This window comes from Archocentrus centrarchus, chromosome 13 (genome assembly GCF_007364275.1).
Source record: "Archocentrus centrarchus isolate MPI-CPG fArcCen1 chromosome 13, fArcCen1, whole genome shotgun sequence".
Classification (NCBI taxonomy): domain Eukaryota; kingdom Metazoa; phylum Chordata; class Actinopteri; order Cichliformes; family Cichlidae; genus Archocentrus; species Archocentrus centrarchus.
In genome coordinates, this window is record NC_044358.1 from 15,257,478 (window position 1) to 15,274,359 (window position 16,882).

Consider the following 16,882-nt stretch of genomic DNA (forward strand, 5'->3'; position numbering starts at 1 on the left):
CTTTAGGTCTTTTTACATGTCAGAGCTGGTGAGAGACAGTCTAAGGTAATCTGTCCAAGTGGGGAAAAAAGTACTTTCCCATGATGTGATAGCAGAGATTCATTCAAACGGAAACTACTTTGACTTTAGGCTGATTAAGCAGATTTATGCTGATCACAATTGTGGAAAGTTAAAAAAAAAAAAAAAAAAAAAATCTCCTCAGGAATTTGTCAATGTCAAAACAATTCTCAGGAATAAAATGTCCAAGTCTGACGACTACTGTATACAGTACATGTTTACACAAACACACATGAGCCTGGCGACTCTCTAAGCCCAGCTATAAATACCACTTCTCCACCCTAATTCTAACCTTGGAATACTGCAACATGTCCTCACCTTAAACCTGAATGATTTACATTATGAGGACTTGCTTTTTGTCCCTATAAGGAGTCTCCATAATGTGACTCGAACACTTTCAAGTCCCAACAATATGACTAACACCTGCACCACACCCAAGCTCACACACACAACCTGCACCCTCTGATTTTTATCCCGACAGCAGAGTCTAATTTAACCAACTGCGGCAGTACTTCTTCTGCTCACTGGGAGATACTTTGCATTTACTGTATATAAAAGACAGTCACTGTTAGTGAAGGCACATCTTGAAACCTCAAACTGGACACAGAGTAACGAATGATCAGTCACAAGGTAGGTCACCTCAAAGCAAACCTCTCTATCACTTATTTAACTGGGAAAATTATTTAACAACACAAATATTATGTTGTACTCAGTAAGACATAAAAACTAGTGACCCCTGAGTTTTTCCCCAACCACAGGAGTCTCTCCTTGCTGGCCATTAGAAAGACTGCAGGTTTAAAGCACTTGCCCACTGGCTTCACTTTCCACATGCAGAAACTACATCCGTCTCAGCCTGTGACTGTGAGTTGGAGAATCTCTCCAAGCAGTACCTGCAACAGGTGGAGAACTGGTTCATGTGCTGCTTGGAGCTGCCACACCAAGCTCAGCAAGACCCTGTACCAGAATAAGGGTGCTGTGATCTCTATTATGCTATAATAGACTACAGTTGCTCGGTACAGTCCATGACAGTGACACTGGAGTGTTTCTGCCAGACACGAGACTAAATAATGAAAAACATCGAGGACCGCTATAGCAGCAATCTGCCAAATTAGTTTTCAAGCAGAACACAGCCTGGTGGAACAGACAAAATTCCTGAAAAGCAGCATCACAGCACAATTTCAGAATAAAATCTGAGCAAAAGTGGGATGCAGAAACTTGTACATCAAGCCTCTGTGATGGGTTTTGGCAACAAGACAACTACATGCACAGGTAATCATGTGATCACATGAGTTTGAGTACATCTGTGGGGGAGAATCATAGAGTGAGACTCCAAAAGATCATGTGATCTTTTTTTGGACAGCTTGTCCTTACTCTAATAAGTATGGCAAATTTAATTTGCCATACTTATCAGAGTAGCAGCTAAACTGCTACCAGGAGCAAATGTCTTTAAATGTTCAAGTAACATTAACTAAACAGACTGAACAATCAAAAAGAAAACACCTCCAGCGAGGAAGCCACGTGGCCATCACCACAGCATTGCCTACTCACAGGCAATATCATAAGTGGACAGAAGTTAGTAAATCATAATGATTCCCGGCTACCGTAAGGTTTATATTTGAAACATACAGTTATGAAAATATGTGATAATGCTGCCTCTTACCTTTATATACTGTAGCTACCGAGCACCAGTGTGATGCGATTTGGGATATCTCACCATACCTTATGCTGCTGTCAGATGAAATTACACCTCGATAGGTCAAGGCTGTGTGCACAAAATGATTCGCATTTCCATCACAGGATATGATATTTGGTCTGGGTGAAAGAGATTATCCTGCTTACTTGTGTGGATTTCACAGCTCAACTGGCAAAGCGTCCCCTCACTGACTAGACAGCCGTTTTTTTTCCCCCTTCTTTTTGACTACTTCAGGCAAAACAGATGAGCCTGCTGGTACAGTCTAAGCTGAGGTAGCACAACAGCGGGGGAAATTCCTCCTTGACAAGGGACTTAATTCACTGGGAATGACAATGGGATAAACACAGACAGACGTGTATCAGTATTCCAGTCAGTGCTTTGAAAGGTTGTTCCGATATAATGTACCACTAACAAGAGCATCAGGAAATACAACAATAGATTAGTGTATATAATAATATATCAGTGTATATTCTGTAGGTCAGCAGTCCATTTAAGGGCTGCTTTTTAGTTACATTAAAAAGGAAGTTTAAGGAATATGTGGTTACTGTATTGTAACCTTTACTGTAACAAGGACAAACTATTGTGAGTTTATCATCCCTCAGATGTAGCTCTACCTTTTGAGTCAAACCAGTTAAAGGCAGGTCAGGAAAAACTGTGGCTCTAAAGCAGCCATTAGATACTAGATGAACAAGAAGCCCAGCAGCAGACTGCATGACCCCCCCGGAGCCCCCGATTCCAACATCACATTGGCAGTCTGGGATTACATGAAGAGCCTGAGAAAAAGAATTGTGGTACTAGAAAATTAACCTGTGTGCTGTTTTAGTTTGGAGCTGATGCCGATACTGATTTTAAGGCAGTAAAAAAATTCAAATAAATATATCAATTAATGTACATATAATGTTTTAGAGTTCTATTGATAGAGGCAAAATTATGAGGGTTGTATGGAACAGCATACACCCAGATTCCATTATTTATATTGGCCCACGATGTCACCTGACCAATCCTCTAGTATTTGAAAGTCCCCTCCCTTTTAGTACCACAAACTTGTATAACAGTACTGCACAAGTCACAGGGCACTGATTAGAGAATATATTCTGCAGTAGTTTACTCTTTAAGAGTAAAACTCAACCTTACGAGGCTACCTAAGCAATGTGGAGTTAAAGTTAGGAAGCAGTGGTTTATTTAAAGTCAATGAATTTATTACACTTGACCATGCCTGTGTATAAACCGAACCGCAGAACACCGTGCTGTTAGATTATGGCATAAAAAAGACTGGCTTTGTTGCCGGATGTGGGAAAAACATCCAATAGACTCTAAAAAAAGCACAGGAAGGAAACTGGGGGTGGGGTGGCAGCGAGTAGCGATGGGGGTGTGGTGGTAGAGAGTGGGAGTGAGAAAGGAATGTTCTTTTTCACTCTCTCTTTCTCCTCCTTGTTATCATGCATGCGCACACATAATAACCCCACTTTCTCACTATCAGCTATGAAAAGAATGCAGCATCACGGTTTTTCTCTGCGAGCAGGAGGGTAGCAGAATGAGCCTTCACTCGCTAAATGATCACTTGCCGTGTTAATTTAATAGAACAATAAAGCCCCCCCCCCCCCCAAAAAATTTAGAGGGAGTTCATTGCAGCAATCACCTGCTACGTGAATGATCCTGTTTTTCTGTATCTAGACCACATTCTTTCACTGTGTTAGGATTTGGTTCGGTATGGTCTTTGCAGGCTTTCCACTGGCTGAAAAATGTAAAACTGAAGTTTAATAATTCATTGATTAATGATCATTCTCAGGCAGCACTTGACCCAGCATACCTCACTTTCTTGTGCCAAATGCAGTCAGACAAATATTTAATCAGAATTTATTGTTGTGCAGACAACTGCTGGATATGAAGGCCAGTCGTAGCATGAACTGATTTTTAAGCTTTACGAAGATATTTTGCTTTATTTGGATCTGTTCTACAATTTTGTTTAAAAGCTGATCCCATATAGTTACAGGATACAACTTCTTAATCTCTTTAAGACTCATTATCTTCTGGAGGCAACATTCACCACCTGGCTTTACCAGATTAAATGCACTCTGTACTTTTTTTTAAAGAGTGGGGAAAATTAGATAAAAGCTTTATGTACACTGGACTGTACAAGGAACCCCCATGGAGAAGAAGGTGAAAATGAAACCACTTACTAAGACAGTAGGAATCCCCTCCTTCTACTTCCCTTTCCCCCCCTTTCTTATTTCTTTACGCACACAACTGCCATGTTATGTATTTAGGGCAAATCACGGCAATGTCCATGGTCAACCTACAAAACCTGAGCAATTTGGCTGACTGAAGTTTAAGCAGATGTCCTCGAATCCATCATCCAAGCACGGCTCTTTTATGGCCTGCAAGTATGAGATTCCATGTCTCTGCTCATAACCATTCCTGTAGTCCTTTAGTGGAAAGAAAACAGCTTTCTCTCACTTGTCGTAGAAACAGCAGACACAAGATTCACTTTGTAAAACATGCTGTACGTTTAAAATCACATTTTAGAATCGGCTCCCTCTGGAGTGAACTTTTGCAATAAACCTACCGGTGAAGCAGAGTGTTAAAACGTGTTAAAGCGATGTTGAAACTTCTCTGTGGATGATTCAACGAGGCAGAGAGAAAGCAGAGATCCTCCCCTGATTTCACCTCTCGTGTATGCCTTAGATGCGGCGGCCATGTCTGTGCGCCTCTAGGCAAGGTGGAGAGCATGCAGGCGCCAAAGCATAGCTCAGCACCGTGGCACCTCACCACAGCAGAGCAATAAGGCAAACATTCCAGCTGCCACTTCTCAACTTTATTGGCGGAGCAGAGACAAGAAACAAGAACATCTATGTTCCCCCTCTAGACACCTATCTGATGCTCTAGACAAGCTGGTCTAGCAGTCTGAGTCATTGTGGGAAAGACAAACATGTGATGGATGTTAACAAAGAGTTTAGTCTTTTACTTTTGTCTTCCAAATAGGTTTTGGTCTTCATTTTATTGCACAGTTGGACTTCCTTTTAGTAATGTTACATTCCCAGGCCACAACCAAAAGAAATGTTCCAAACTATGAATAAATATCCAGGGTGCTTTAAAGTTCCCACACTAATTATACTGTTTTAACCAGCTGGTAGCTCCACAGCACAGAAATAATGCCAAACATGAAATTCCCAGCTAATAACAATAATAATAATAATAATAATAATAATAATAATGCATTAGTCTTATATAGCGCTTTTCTAGACACTCAAAGATAAAATCCTGCAATACTGCGCTGGACCGGACCGACTTAAACCAGCTATCCTTTATTTTAATGGTTTAAACCATATTATTATTATCCTACCTTAGTACAAAGTACACAAGCTAAGGAACTGGTTTAACTTAAATGTAGCTTTCTTCTTGTCTATTTTGTTATTGTGATTAAAACAATGGAGGAAAAGCAGTTATGACTTTTTACCTAAAATAAGGGGATAAAAATGTAACACACTTTTTTGCATGTGTTGAAATTAAGTTGTTGATTTTCTCCTCTCTTGTATTTCACATCTATAATACTCCCCCAAGGACAAGTGTAGCAGAGAACAGAGCATAACCACAATGCAAATGGAGCTGAACTATGACTTAGACCCCAGAGCACAGGAGAGTGCAGGATAGAAGAATAAGCGAACGCTTGTGCCTCTTTTCAGCACTCTGCAACTCTGGAGCCTGGGAACTTCAGCAGCTTGGCCCGGCTCTGAGAAATATCCTGAGCTGTAATGTAAACATGCCTGAACTCTGATCTAGCATGTCCCCCCCCCCCCCCCCCCCCCGTTTAACCCAGCACTCTGTGTAAGGGGCTTGCCAGTGACATCAGGAGCCCACTTTCTCAGTTCCCGACGAGGTTAATGACTCTGGGGAGGATGGGATGTTGCTGCAAATATAGCTGTTTTGCTCTGAAAAACAATAGTTGCTTAGCAAATGAGTGAGTTCAAATGTTTCACTTCAGCATTAAATGATTCTGTCTGATAAATAGACTGTAGTAAAAGCTATAAAGCCTTGTAGGGCTAGAATAAAGGGTGAAGAAGAATATATTGTGTTAACATGATAACGTAAATGGACTTCCACACCCAACTCACTTGTAGCAACTGTGATAATCAGATCTGTTTACAACAGAAGCTAGAACAAGTCCAGGAAACTCTGACATATCAGGTGGCTGATTGTCAGATAAGTTCGAGAGCAGCTGTAGATAAGCGCCTGTTTTTCCAAACACAGAAGTATGGACAACAAAAGCACGGTGGTCATTAAAGTTTGCTCGTATTATAACTTCCAGAAACAAATGCTGATATTACTGGGTTAAAGAGGCGTGATTTCTAAGCCTTGTTCTTTTGTAAACAGGACAGCAAACTACTGCTTGTGTTTTGCTGTGAATGCAATTCATCCCCTCAATTCACCTTCAGTGCACTGCACATGAAATACACCTGAACAAGCTTGTTCCCACAGGGTTCCAGTTTCAGCTCTGGGTAGCAAAGTATTCGTGGAAAGACACTCCAAGGCATTACCCTCCACCCCTCCTCTTTTTTTCCCCCCACTCACACAATCCTGCCCTCCCTTCAATTAAGTCAAGCAGGAAAAACTTGACAAACCTCAAAGAGCTCTCTCAGCAGAAGAAATCACATCAGGCATGAACGGATACCTCTGCAAGGCCCCTCTGACGATACAAAAGCACATAAACATGGTCCTTGCCTGCTAAGTGATTGCCCCGAGCTTGATACCTACTTTTCTGTCTAGATTCCACATGATGAAAAGCCATGAAATATTCGTTTTCATGTGGATTTAATAGCTACAACAGAGCACTAATATATTAGTCCTTCTAAAATTCCCCAATGACTTCAATAACATAGATGAGTTTTTTTTTTTTTTGCATCTCAAGGTCGGCATAATGCTTGAAATTTAAACAATGTGTTGGTAACAACTGGGAGCGTGCTGAAAGCAGAACTCGACAACAAAGGGATACAGTGGGGACTCTCTAATCCAAACCCTTTGGGACTGGAGGCATTTCGACTCAGTGAAATGCTCACTTGCATGAACACAGTCAGTATCGGGTAATTTATATTCAGAACAGTATCTACACAAATTCATAAGGGTCTGTTGCAGAGTCTAATTTGCTGTTGACATATCGACAAGAAAAATAAAACAACTTTGAAAAGGAGTTCCAAAAATAGGGCAAAGTGTAGTTTATGTAAATGTATTATATCGCAAGGTATATTTTTAAATAAATATGGTGTAAATATAAAAGCTGCACCAGGGGTGGGGCTAAAGGGGTGGCCTGGGGTGGCCCCATCGTATGCAGTGGAAGATCCGGGTTTGATTATAGATAGAAAACAGTAAGTTTTGAAGGATGGACCTCACAGTGTTTTGTTCCACTGCCTGCCACTCCCTAACTCCTTTACTTTGCAAACTGTAAACAAAGGATGCGTGAGACACTATTTACTTCTACGACTCAGTGAAATTAAACATAGTTACTGTTGTAATCAGACTGTATTTTATAAGTGGCATTATCTCGCTGTTAAATCTTGTGTGCTGCACTATTATAGAGCAGCTGCATCACCTTTCGCACGTTTATTGACGCAGGCCCATTGCGATCATTGTGACCACCTGATTTTTCAGCATGTTTTCATGTGGCCTTTGTTTGCTTTTTATTCCTGACATAATTTTCTGATTTCACACGAATGCTGCAAAACAATATTAATTTAACAGTTCTGACACTTTCTGCTTAATAGATTATTAAAGCAGCTGCGCTGTGAAACATTACCATGGATTAATTTTCTGTTAAATAAAATAATTTTACTGCCTGAGACTTACACATATGACATCACAGCCAGTCCTATTATGTGAGATGAAGCAATGGCAAACACTTTCACTTGTTATTCATTAGCAGACTCAACACAAAAAAAGCTGATGCTCATCATAGAGATTTTCTACACTGTTAGCATGGTAACCGAAGGTAAAGATGTTGCCTTGCGAGCTCTACTTGACACTGGGGACCACTGTCAAGGATAGCAAGCATGTGTCTATAGAAGAAAGGCTTTTAGCTGGCAATGGCTCCAGTACAACTAAAGGATAAATTTATCCTACAGGTCAGACATTTAGGAACCTCTAACAGCGGCAGGTAAGACCCAGCCTACCTGGACTTTGAAAAGAGCATGTTCTTCTGAGCATGTACCCACTTACACTGAACCAGCCCTCAAAATGGGTGAGATGGGTTTTGTACATGATTTCTGCAGCACTCTTCAAAGACAGACACAGCCCTCCATAGGCTGCTGAATAAAACATAAGGACGCGTGCAGCAGAGTGGGTTTTGTGTGTGTGTGTGTGTGTGTGCGAGTGCGAGTGTGTGTGTGAGTGGAAGTATGCAGGAGAAGGGGAGTGGGATGAGAGGAGTGAAGTTCGCTTAAGACACTGCTGCTGGAGATGCCGTATAACCCATGATCCATAAATTTGATTTGACACACATCCTGACTGCCCTGCTGGGTGTCTGGAAACTTCTGTCGTTCTTTATCGATAATGTTTTTATGCTTTTGTCTTCTTATTTTTATTTCCTGTGTGTTCTCTGCTAGCATGGAAGTGGATAACAAAATATAAATTAGTCCAGAAAAAGAGCACGCTCATTTAAGGAGGACAAGGCGCTGCAAATCTTGCCAGGTACAGAGCTGTCCCAGATTTACAGTTTCCAACACATTGCTGCTGCTGCTGCATGACACCAGATTTGCTGAAACATATTTATAAATATAATTTTACTATTTTTTTCCTTTTAACACAGAGGTGACATTAAATGCACTATCTAATCAATAATACATTAAAGAATTTCAGACAAGTCTTTTGTTGGTTGTTCATTGCCAGTCTGCATCTTTACTAGGACCATCAGCTGGCCATTACACGTTTCACCTTTTTCTCTGCATCCGCACTGAACAACTTAGTATACAAGTAACTTATACTCCGCTCACGAGAGCTTTTACTGCATCTGCTGTCATAAACCTGAATGTCTCATAGGTCCCTTCTGGGAAAAAATCCACTGGTGCACAGGAAGTGATGCATGTTTTCTGGCATTAACAGGAGTGTTCAGAGCTGGGTAGTCAGCAACAGCTACTGTGGCTCAACAGACAAGAAAGAAAAAAAACCACAGATCTCCCGGATGCAGTGACACACACACACACACTACAAAACTGCTTAGCACTAAAGATTTCTCCAACAAAAAAAAAAAAATCTCTTGGACATCCACTTAAAATTTAATTTGACATATCCAAACATCATCGGACTAGAACCTGCAATGTGCTGAATATCTTGACATTGTGACACAGTATAATATTAAAATCTGCAGCTTATAAGACCAAAAATAATTTATGACATTTTCAGTAAACATGAACATAAATCATAGGGATTAATAAATAAAGCTCCTCTGAGAAATGTCACTCATTTGTGAACTTTCCTTGTGCCACTTAAAAATCTGGTGTCTTCATGGGATACCAGAACAGAAACTTGTTGAAGCTTGTATCCCGCCCTCCCTTGAGGACACAGCAATCACTATCACAAAATTTATGAGTAGAAAGTTGTTTAGAATGTATGTAAGCTGATGTTATCATAAAATGTTACCACAGACTTTAATCTCATGCACAATTTAACCAAAAAGATGATACAGTAGCTATGAACTACAACAAATGTCCTAGAGTAATACCCCTAAAAAAAAAAAAAGGGAAGCCACAGCATTAGCCTTGTTTCATATTAACATACCACATCCCACATTCCTTGAGGACAAGATGTGCCTGAGTACATCTACTTAGTGCCGAAAATTTATGAACTGCCCTCAGATATGCTCTGGAGTGTCCAGAACATAGTGTAACATGCTTCAACTTTCATTACATAAGACAGTAAATCTGAATGTTTAACTGTAAAAAGCTGCTTTAATGTTTTCTGAGCAAAAATGTAGCAATCGCTCCTGTGCAAGAAGAACCAACACACATTTATATATGAATGGTAAATGGATTCGTACTTATATGGCACTTTTCTACTCTAACTACAAGCAAATTCACCTAATCACACACACACCTTCATACAAGCGCTGGATCAGGGGCAACTCGGTATCTTGCCCAAGAATACTTTGACATGCAGACAAGAGTAGCCAGGGAATCAACCCACCAACCATCTGATTGGTAGAGCAAATTCATCCAGTGATTGGTAGACGCCTGTATGAGGAAGTCATACATCTGAAAAGATGTTACTGCCTGCAATGAACTTGGAAACGTTTGAGCGTTTGCATTTCTTTCTTAGATTAAGCTTTTATATCAACCCAGAAGTGTTTGGATTCAAAAAACTTTCAATCCATCCAAGTTTTCAGCATTTACGCAATAAAAGTCACATTATTAATTTGTTAATTATTAATATAACTGCTCAATGAACACCCTACTGATTAAACTGATTTGTCTTTCAAAGTATCTTTTGAACACATAATAAACATTCTAAAGGTAGATGTTTATTATCGCAACTAAAAAAAATGTAATAATAGGACATTTTAAATGTATTTTTAAGTACTACACATAAGTAGAATTGAACCACAAGTTGGAATGAAGACTAATCCCAAATAGAAAGGGGAGATTAACAGATGGCTTTACTACAGTATATGGAGGCCTATCTTAATGTCTTTTAATCAGAGCACTATGAGATGCTCAGCTCATCTAGCAGCTAACGGTCTACACAATGAGACAAGCTTAATCACATCAGGCTTAAAGTGTAGCCGTGCTGTCAATAAACAGCACCCACAGAATTTCCACTCGGCACTACAGGGGACTTAAAGTAATTCAGCATTCAGACCAACTGGCAGCTAGCTGCTCCTAAAAGAAAAACTGTATCCTATCCGTGGCAACATGGAAGTGATCTGTGGGATGAACATGGATCCCTTTCTGCATCCACGGAGTTGGGTAGAGCTGTGGGCCTCACAGTGGGTGGCCCCCACGGACCTGGGCTAATTGTTTCACATCACTGCCGAGCCAGGCTGGGATCAGACCACCGGCATCTCATTCAGGCTGTTCAACAGCCAAACAGGGTATGCCAGAAAACACAGCACACACCCCATCCCGCAGTCGCACACATGCACATAATATCCACTCCATCATACATGACCGCGAATAAGTGCAAGGAATTTCTTTCCTGTGTGATATTTTAGTAAGCTGTCATTCCACTGCTTACCTAGAAACTGTTTGAGCTTTTACAACTCAATAGGATTTGTTTCTAATAGAGAATATTAACTTTAAATTTTGACCCGTGTAGTATTTTACTGCTACAATATGGAAGAAAGAATTTAGCTGCAAAATCTTCTATTGGGATTAGAGGCAAGCTAGCTGATGCACTAACTCGAAAGTGCAGTGCTGCACAAGCATTTGTGCAAAAACCAAATTAGTTCAAAGCCTGAGAGAGTAAACAACTTTTTGATTAGTATTTTTTTTCCCTTTCCTGTCCTAATAAATCACTCTGCAATCCCTCAGATTAACCTCGCAGCCTCTTTGTGGGCGTCGTGATCTTCAAGTTAGGAACATCATAGAAAGCGCTACACAACTGGGGTTGTTTCAACTGCTCCCAACCACTACCCAGCATTACAACAAGCCCTCGTGTTTGCCATTTTCATAGTAAAAAAAGGGTTATCCTGAAGAGCGGAAATTAGTTTCCTTTCCAAGTTTTAAAATTGCCAAACGAAATGGTTTTATGTACCTGTCTAGCTTGTAGAATAAACGACATAAATTTACAAGTCCAAACAACTACAACTGCCAATTTTGACTAAGTTTGCCAAGGTAATTGTGCCAAACTAACACACGAAGCCAAAAAAATATTTTGGCTTTGTGCCTTTATTGCAGGGTTAACAGCACACAGTCACAGGAAATATGATAGATGACCAGCACTCATTGGCTTGATTTGGCTGTGGTTACATGATTTTTGTTTTAAACCGCTAATTGACCAGGATGACTCACGCTACAGCTTTTACAAAATACCTGTGTGGTGGACAAACAGCGTTTCGAATAATAAAAAAACAATTCAGCATATGAGGACTTTGTGTTCATGCTGCTCTATGAGTCTACTTCCCAGATCTGTCACTACAAGACTGAGTAATAGCAAAATCCTCCCCATCCTCATAACACTGTTAATCACCAGGCATCCTTCGCCTACTGCTTTTTCAAGGCCTGTTTGACTTAAAGTAAACACACGCAGGAAATGTATTCAGTGGCTCTAAACATTTATACGGGGACCTTGTGGTTCAAACGGCTTCATGGCCGGCAAATCTATCAAGAAGGTGCTTAGTGAGCCATTTGTTAAACACATGATAATACAGCATGGCAATACATGGCATGCTAGTATGCAGCAAGGCTGTATCATTGTTTGTTAAGCCTTTCATTTTTGTACTCACTATCTGTATCGTTGACAGACAATGTAAGATGATTGTTGGATCCTGATCTGATGAAACTGAATGTCTGTTCATTGTAATATGGGGCTAATGTTTTGTAAGCACTACTGTGTGACCTATTTCTGTGCTGAATGCATTTTCTGATACAGGTATGAAGAGAAGGACTGGAGAAAAAAAAATGAAAGAAAAAAAAAAAAAAAAACCAAAACAATCTAAAATATGAATATCCAAAGGCTTTCAATGAGTTCATCCACGCATTAAGGAAAATGATTTTCCAAGTCGATAAGTATGCTCTCATCTCTTCTTTCAGATTTCTCCAATTTCATCTAAAAGAATATCCTTTGTTAATCTGGTCTCAATGAGCACCGTTGTTAAGCGCTGCTGCTCGCTCTGCACTCCCAGCCAGTCATAATCCATTGTGTTGTTTGCCCCTAACTCGGTATACATTTCAAATTCCAATGTGAACACTCAATAACATGCACAGATGTGGCCATTTGAGATGTCTTACTTTTTAATTCTGAAGAATGCATTACAGTGAACTCTGCAGAACCCCAATAAATATTCAAAACAACTTTCAGTCTTTACAGCCGCAGATGATTATAAATACTTTTTTTGGCTGTAAGAGTTGTTCTACTTAATCTGCTCATTTTTATTTAAGAGACAGCTCTCACCAGTATGGATGCTGTATAGATGCAGTACACGAGCATTAAGCAGGATTTGTGCAATAGCTGCAGTTGTGCTCCACCCGATCATTATAAGTTGCGAAAACATTAACCTCAGGGTTGATATAAACATGTACGCCAGGACTTCATTTCCTCCTCACCATCTTGCTGCACTCATCAGTTTTAAATAGAACATGCTACTCCAGAGTCAGTAAAAATGAAACCGTACATGATAATGATGTTCCCTGACCTCTTTTAGACAGTCAGTATAATCCATGAAGTTGTGTCTTGTCTCTCATCATGTTCCACTGCCATCGCTCTACTGCACCTAACAGCACGAATGTGTCGAAAGCCGAGTGCATGCTAAACTAACACTAACCCGTGGAGAATCTACTTCTCTTGCATGTGAATGTCTTGCTCAATCATAAGCTAAAACAACCCAATGACATGCCGTTGCATGCTCAGTTCCACCGATGGCAATAAATGAAATTACAGAACAATCATTACTGCCTTTTTAAAGCCTTACTGGAAAAATATATATTACGTTGTTTATTTTTCCACCGGGCATCTCATCACATCTTGAAAAAGAACATCTGCGAGCTTTCACCCTTTTGACATTATACTGAAATGCTGCTTGAGAAGTAATGGGCTAGAAGCTGAACTCCCCCATGCCCAATGAAAGAAAACAACAAAATAAATCTCACATCTCAGTGGCTGCTCCCTTAACAGATGCCATACAGGAAGTCAGTCCTATCAGCGCTACCAGGCACACAGAAAGCACAGTTAAGTTTTCCTATCCTGCCTACCTAGGTTCTTTGTGAGGCTCTGCTGTTAGGGGGGGGGACACTTTCCTGTACTCTCAGTAGTCCAGAATGTCATGCAAATACTCGATTCTCTGTCTTAACAGAATAACTTAGAAACAAACAAACAAAAAAAAAAAAAACCCTCTTGTTTCGAAACACAGAATCCACACAGCACCAATAACAGGTAACATCCTCTGGAGAATTGTTTTAATACATGTGAAACAAAGGAAAGTGAATTTTTAAGCCTGTCAGCTCTGGCAAAATTCATCACACAGTATGCTAAAAAGAACTCAAATAAAATAAGGGGTCACACACTAACAAGAGAAGCCTATAGAGAACCTATAGCGCTCACCTTGAAATAGCAAATATGTTTGGCACAACAACGCTTTCAGATCACAGTTCTGTTTGCAAGATCTGCCAGACATGACAGACTAAAAAAAAAAGGGAAAGTGAATTTTGTGCACATAAAAAAAATTAGATAACAGTGTATTAAATGGGTTAAACAAACCACAGAATGCATCTGCATCCCTCTGTTTGGATCAGCTGCACAGTACAGGTTTGCAGAAAACGCAAAACATCCCCATGGCCCAATGACCCCAAAACCATTTCCTCAAACTGGATTGCTTTGCAAACAAGCTTAATGCTTCTGTATCATGTCATCTACCTTAAGGGCCCCTTTAATCAAGAACTTTTTGTGCCTGTTATGGTGTTTGGTATGTATTTGACTGCCTTGTAAGTTTGGACAAAGCTTTAACTTTTTTCCATTAATAGTCACAGCAGAGTTATTGGAGTAGAAATATTTATTGATACATTATCTCTGAGGCAATTGTAGCTCCCAGCTGATTTTTAACACACCAGTGGTAAAAACATGTCTATAAATCTCATGGTCTGAGTGTTGTGGTCCTGTAACTATGGCCATAAATTTAGGTGTTCCATCCCCATCACAACATATTGCCACCCTCATCATCATCACCATCATTACCGTATCGTCATCAGTGCCACAAGCGTCACTGTAATAGTCTTAATCACTGATGTTAATAAAAAATGAAAAAAAAAAAAACTCACCGCTATGCGTGTGGAGATCTTCTGCTCACCGTCTGAGCCCTTTCGCTCTCCGTTAGCTCTGCTGTACTCTGGTGGCTGCTGGTTCGATCCCCGGCTACCCTTTGCCTTGCGGTTCCCAGGACCTTGGTGGACTATGTTGAGCAGCTGAAGCGTGCTCTCGTGCTCCCTGTCAGAGCTCTCGGCCTGACCTCTCTGGTAGCGGTTCTCGCAGGTAGAGTGGTGCCTCCTGCACAGCTCTATCCGGGCGCGTAAACGCTCCACTATGGCGTTGTGCAGTTGTGGTACCGCGGAGCCCCTGGAAGTGGCCATCACCGGCCCGTTGCTGACCCCACCGGGCATAGCTCCTAAGCCAACACCCAACATGGGTACGTATGTCCCTGCAGCAGACTGAGCGGGGGTCGCTTCTCCCATGCCCGCAGGTCCCTGACAAGTTTATAAAGACTGAGGTCCGCTGAGCTTATACTGGACCACAGTCCGGGCATGGAAGAAAACAAGACGTCCTAAAGACTCCGCAGTGATCCCATGTGATAAAGAAGAACACTCGGCTGCATTCACTTAGTCACTTCAGAGAAAAGAGTCAATGTGGCCTGTAAATGTGTTGAAATATGACACAATTATCTCGTCAAACTGATCGGAAACGAAAGGATATAAAAGATTAAAGTAAGATACGCGCCATATAAAATCATGCTATGCTCCACGTGGATTAAAAACATGCATTAAAAGTCTCAAAGTTACAGAATTGCACTAGTTTTTCCTCGGGGGATCGGCTCTGTCAGCTTATAATTAAACGTGAAATGATTTACAAACATGAAAGGCTCCGCAGCTGGAATGAATCCGCTCTTGCTTAACGACTGGAGCTCTGCTCACAGATAAATAGGTTATATTCAATATGAATCCCTCAGATAATTCAAAACCACGGCACGCACAACTTCAGTCTCACTGACGGTATATTCATAGTAGCTACATTTTCAGCTTACTTTATCTAAATATTGAAGCACTCTTATTAAATCCAAGTCCGAGAGCACGTTATCGACTAAAAATTGAGTGAGAGCGACCGGCTGCAAAAATATAAGAACCACCAAACACACAAAATCCACTAAACTTCAAGACTCACGGCATTTTGTTTGGAAATTAGTCCTTTCTCTTTGTGGCTCTCCTTTCCATCCGGATAGGAATTTGGTTGCAAACAAGTAACAAAAAAAAAAGGAAAAAAAAAAACCCAGACAGCCGAAACGCAGGGAACCGTCGCAGAAGCAGACTGAAATCCGTCTCAAATAGTCCATTGACAATCGTTTGTCCGTGTGGTACGCCGAGGCAATAGCGGAGCTACTTAGACAGACCCTTATTGTATGAACATTCCTCTTTTGACATGATACACTCCTGTGGACGTAGAGGGCTCCAGTACACACTCTAGTGGAGTAAAAGGTGAACTGTGTGGTGAGGCATGAGCGGTGATAGGAAGGAAGGAATCTTATTAATGGATTTTAAATTTGGACAGTAATCGATGGTTTCAATGATCGTGATGTGACCTCTGTTTTTAAAGCTATTTAATCAGTTATGAGTAAGACGATCACCGGCGCTGCTGTTCTGTCCGCCACCTGGTCGATCAGATCAGTGAACAGTTTTTCATCCTGTATTTAAAGACACAAATGTAAAATATACTTACAGTATTAACTAATGCAGGAAAAGGCTAGTTTAACCCAGAACTTCAATCTTTTTTGGAGTTAACAAGCAGACTAAGCAGTCCTACTTTAGCAGGCTTCAAATGTAAAAATCAGTAAAGTGATTCAAGTAGGTTTGTTTTAATTTTACTCATTCTCAAAGCAATTCATTGCACTTTCATTCATTGATTGAAGTTAATCATATCTGGTTCAGAGATATAAAGGATTAAGACAGAGCCACAGAATCACACGGAAACTCACAGAGACAGGATGCATGTTTCTGTAAAGCAGAAGGAAGAGGAAAACCACACAAACATGGGGAGAGCCCGTCGTCCATACAGAGTTCAAGAGTAAATCAGTTCTGCTCAACACTGAAGCCTTTAAAAGGAATAATAATAATGAAAAAAGACAGTGGGTTTCTCTTGTGGTCACCAACTCGTTAACAGATATAAGCTTAAAACGCTCTGTCACAAATCTATCGATCTCTTTCCTCTCCCCTTTTTAGGACCTTTATGATG

General features: G+C 40.6%; 1 protein-coding gene across 2 annotated transcripts in view; it reads right to left on the minus strand.

Annotated features, from left to right (window-relative positions):
• maml2 (mastermind like transcriptional coactivator 2) overlaps window positions 1–16,021 on the minus strand; it is a 33,232-nt gene extending 17,211 nt beyond the window's left edge. The window contains exons 1-2 of one of the 2 annotated variants that reach the window (XM_030745365.1): window positions 15,818–16,021; window positions 14,704–15,290 (exon numbers count right to left, since the gene is read on the minus strand). In XM_030745365.1, the coding sequence (XP_030601225.1) occupies window positions 14,704–15,114 (411 nt within the window). In that variant the 5' untranslated portion in view covers window positions 15,115–15,290; window positions 15,818–16,021. Of the gene's footprint in view, window positions 1–14,703; window positions 15,291–15,817 lie in introns of those variants that run through there. The other variant, XM_030745366.1, reaches the window with a different exon arrangement.
• Window positions 16,022–16,882: the final 861 nt, after the last annotated feature.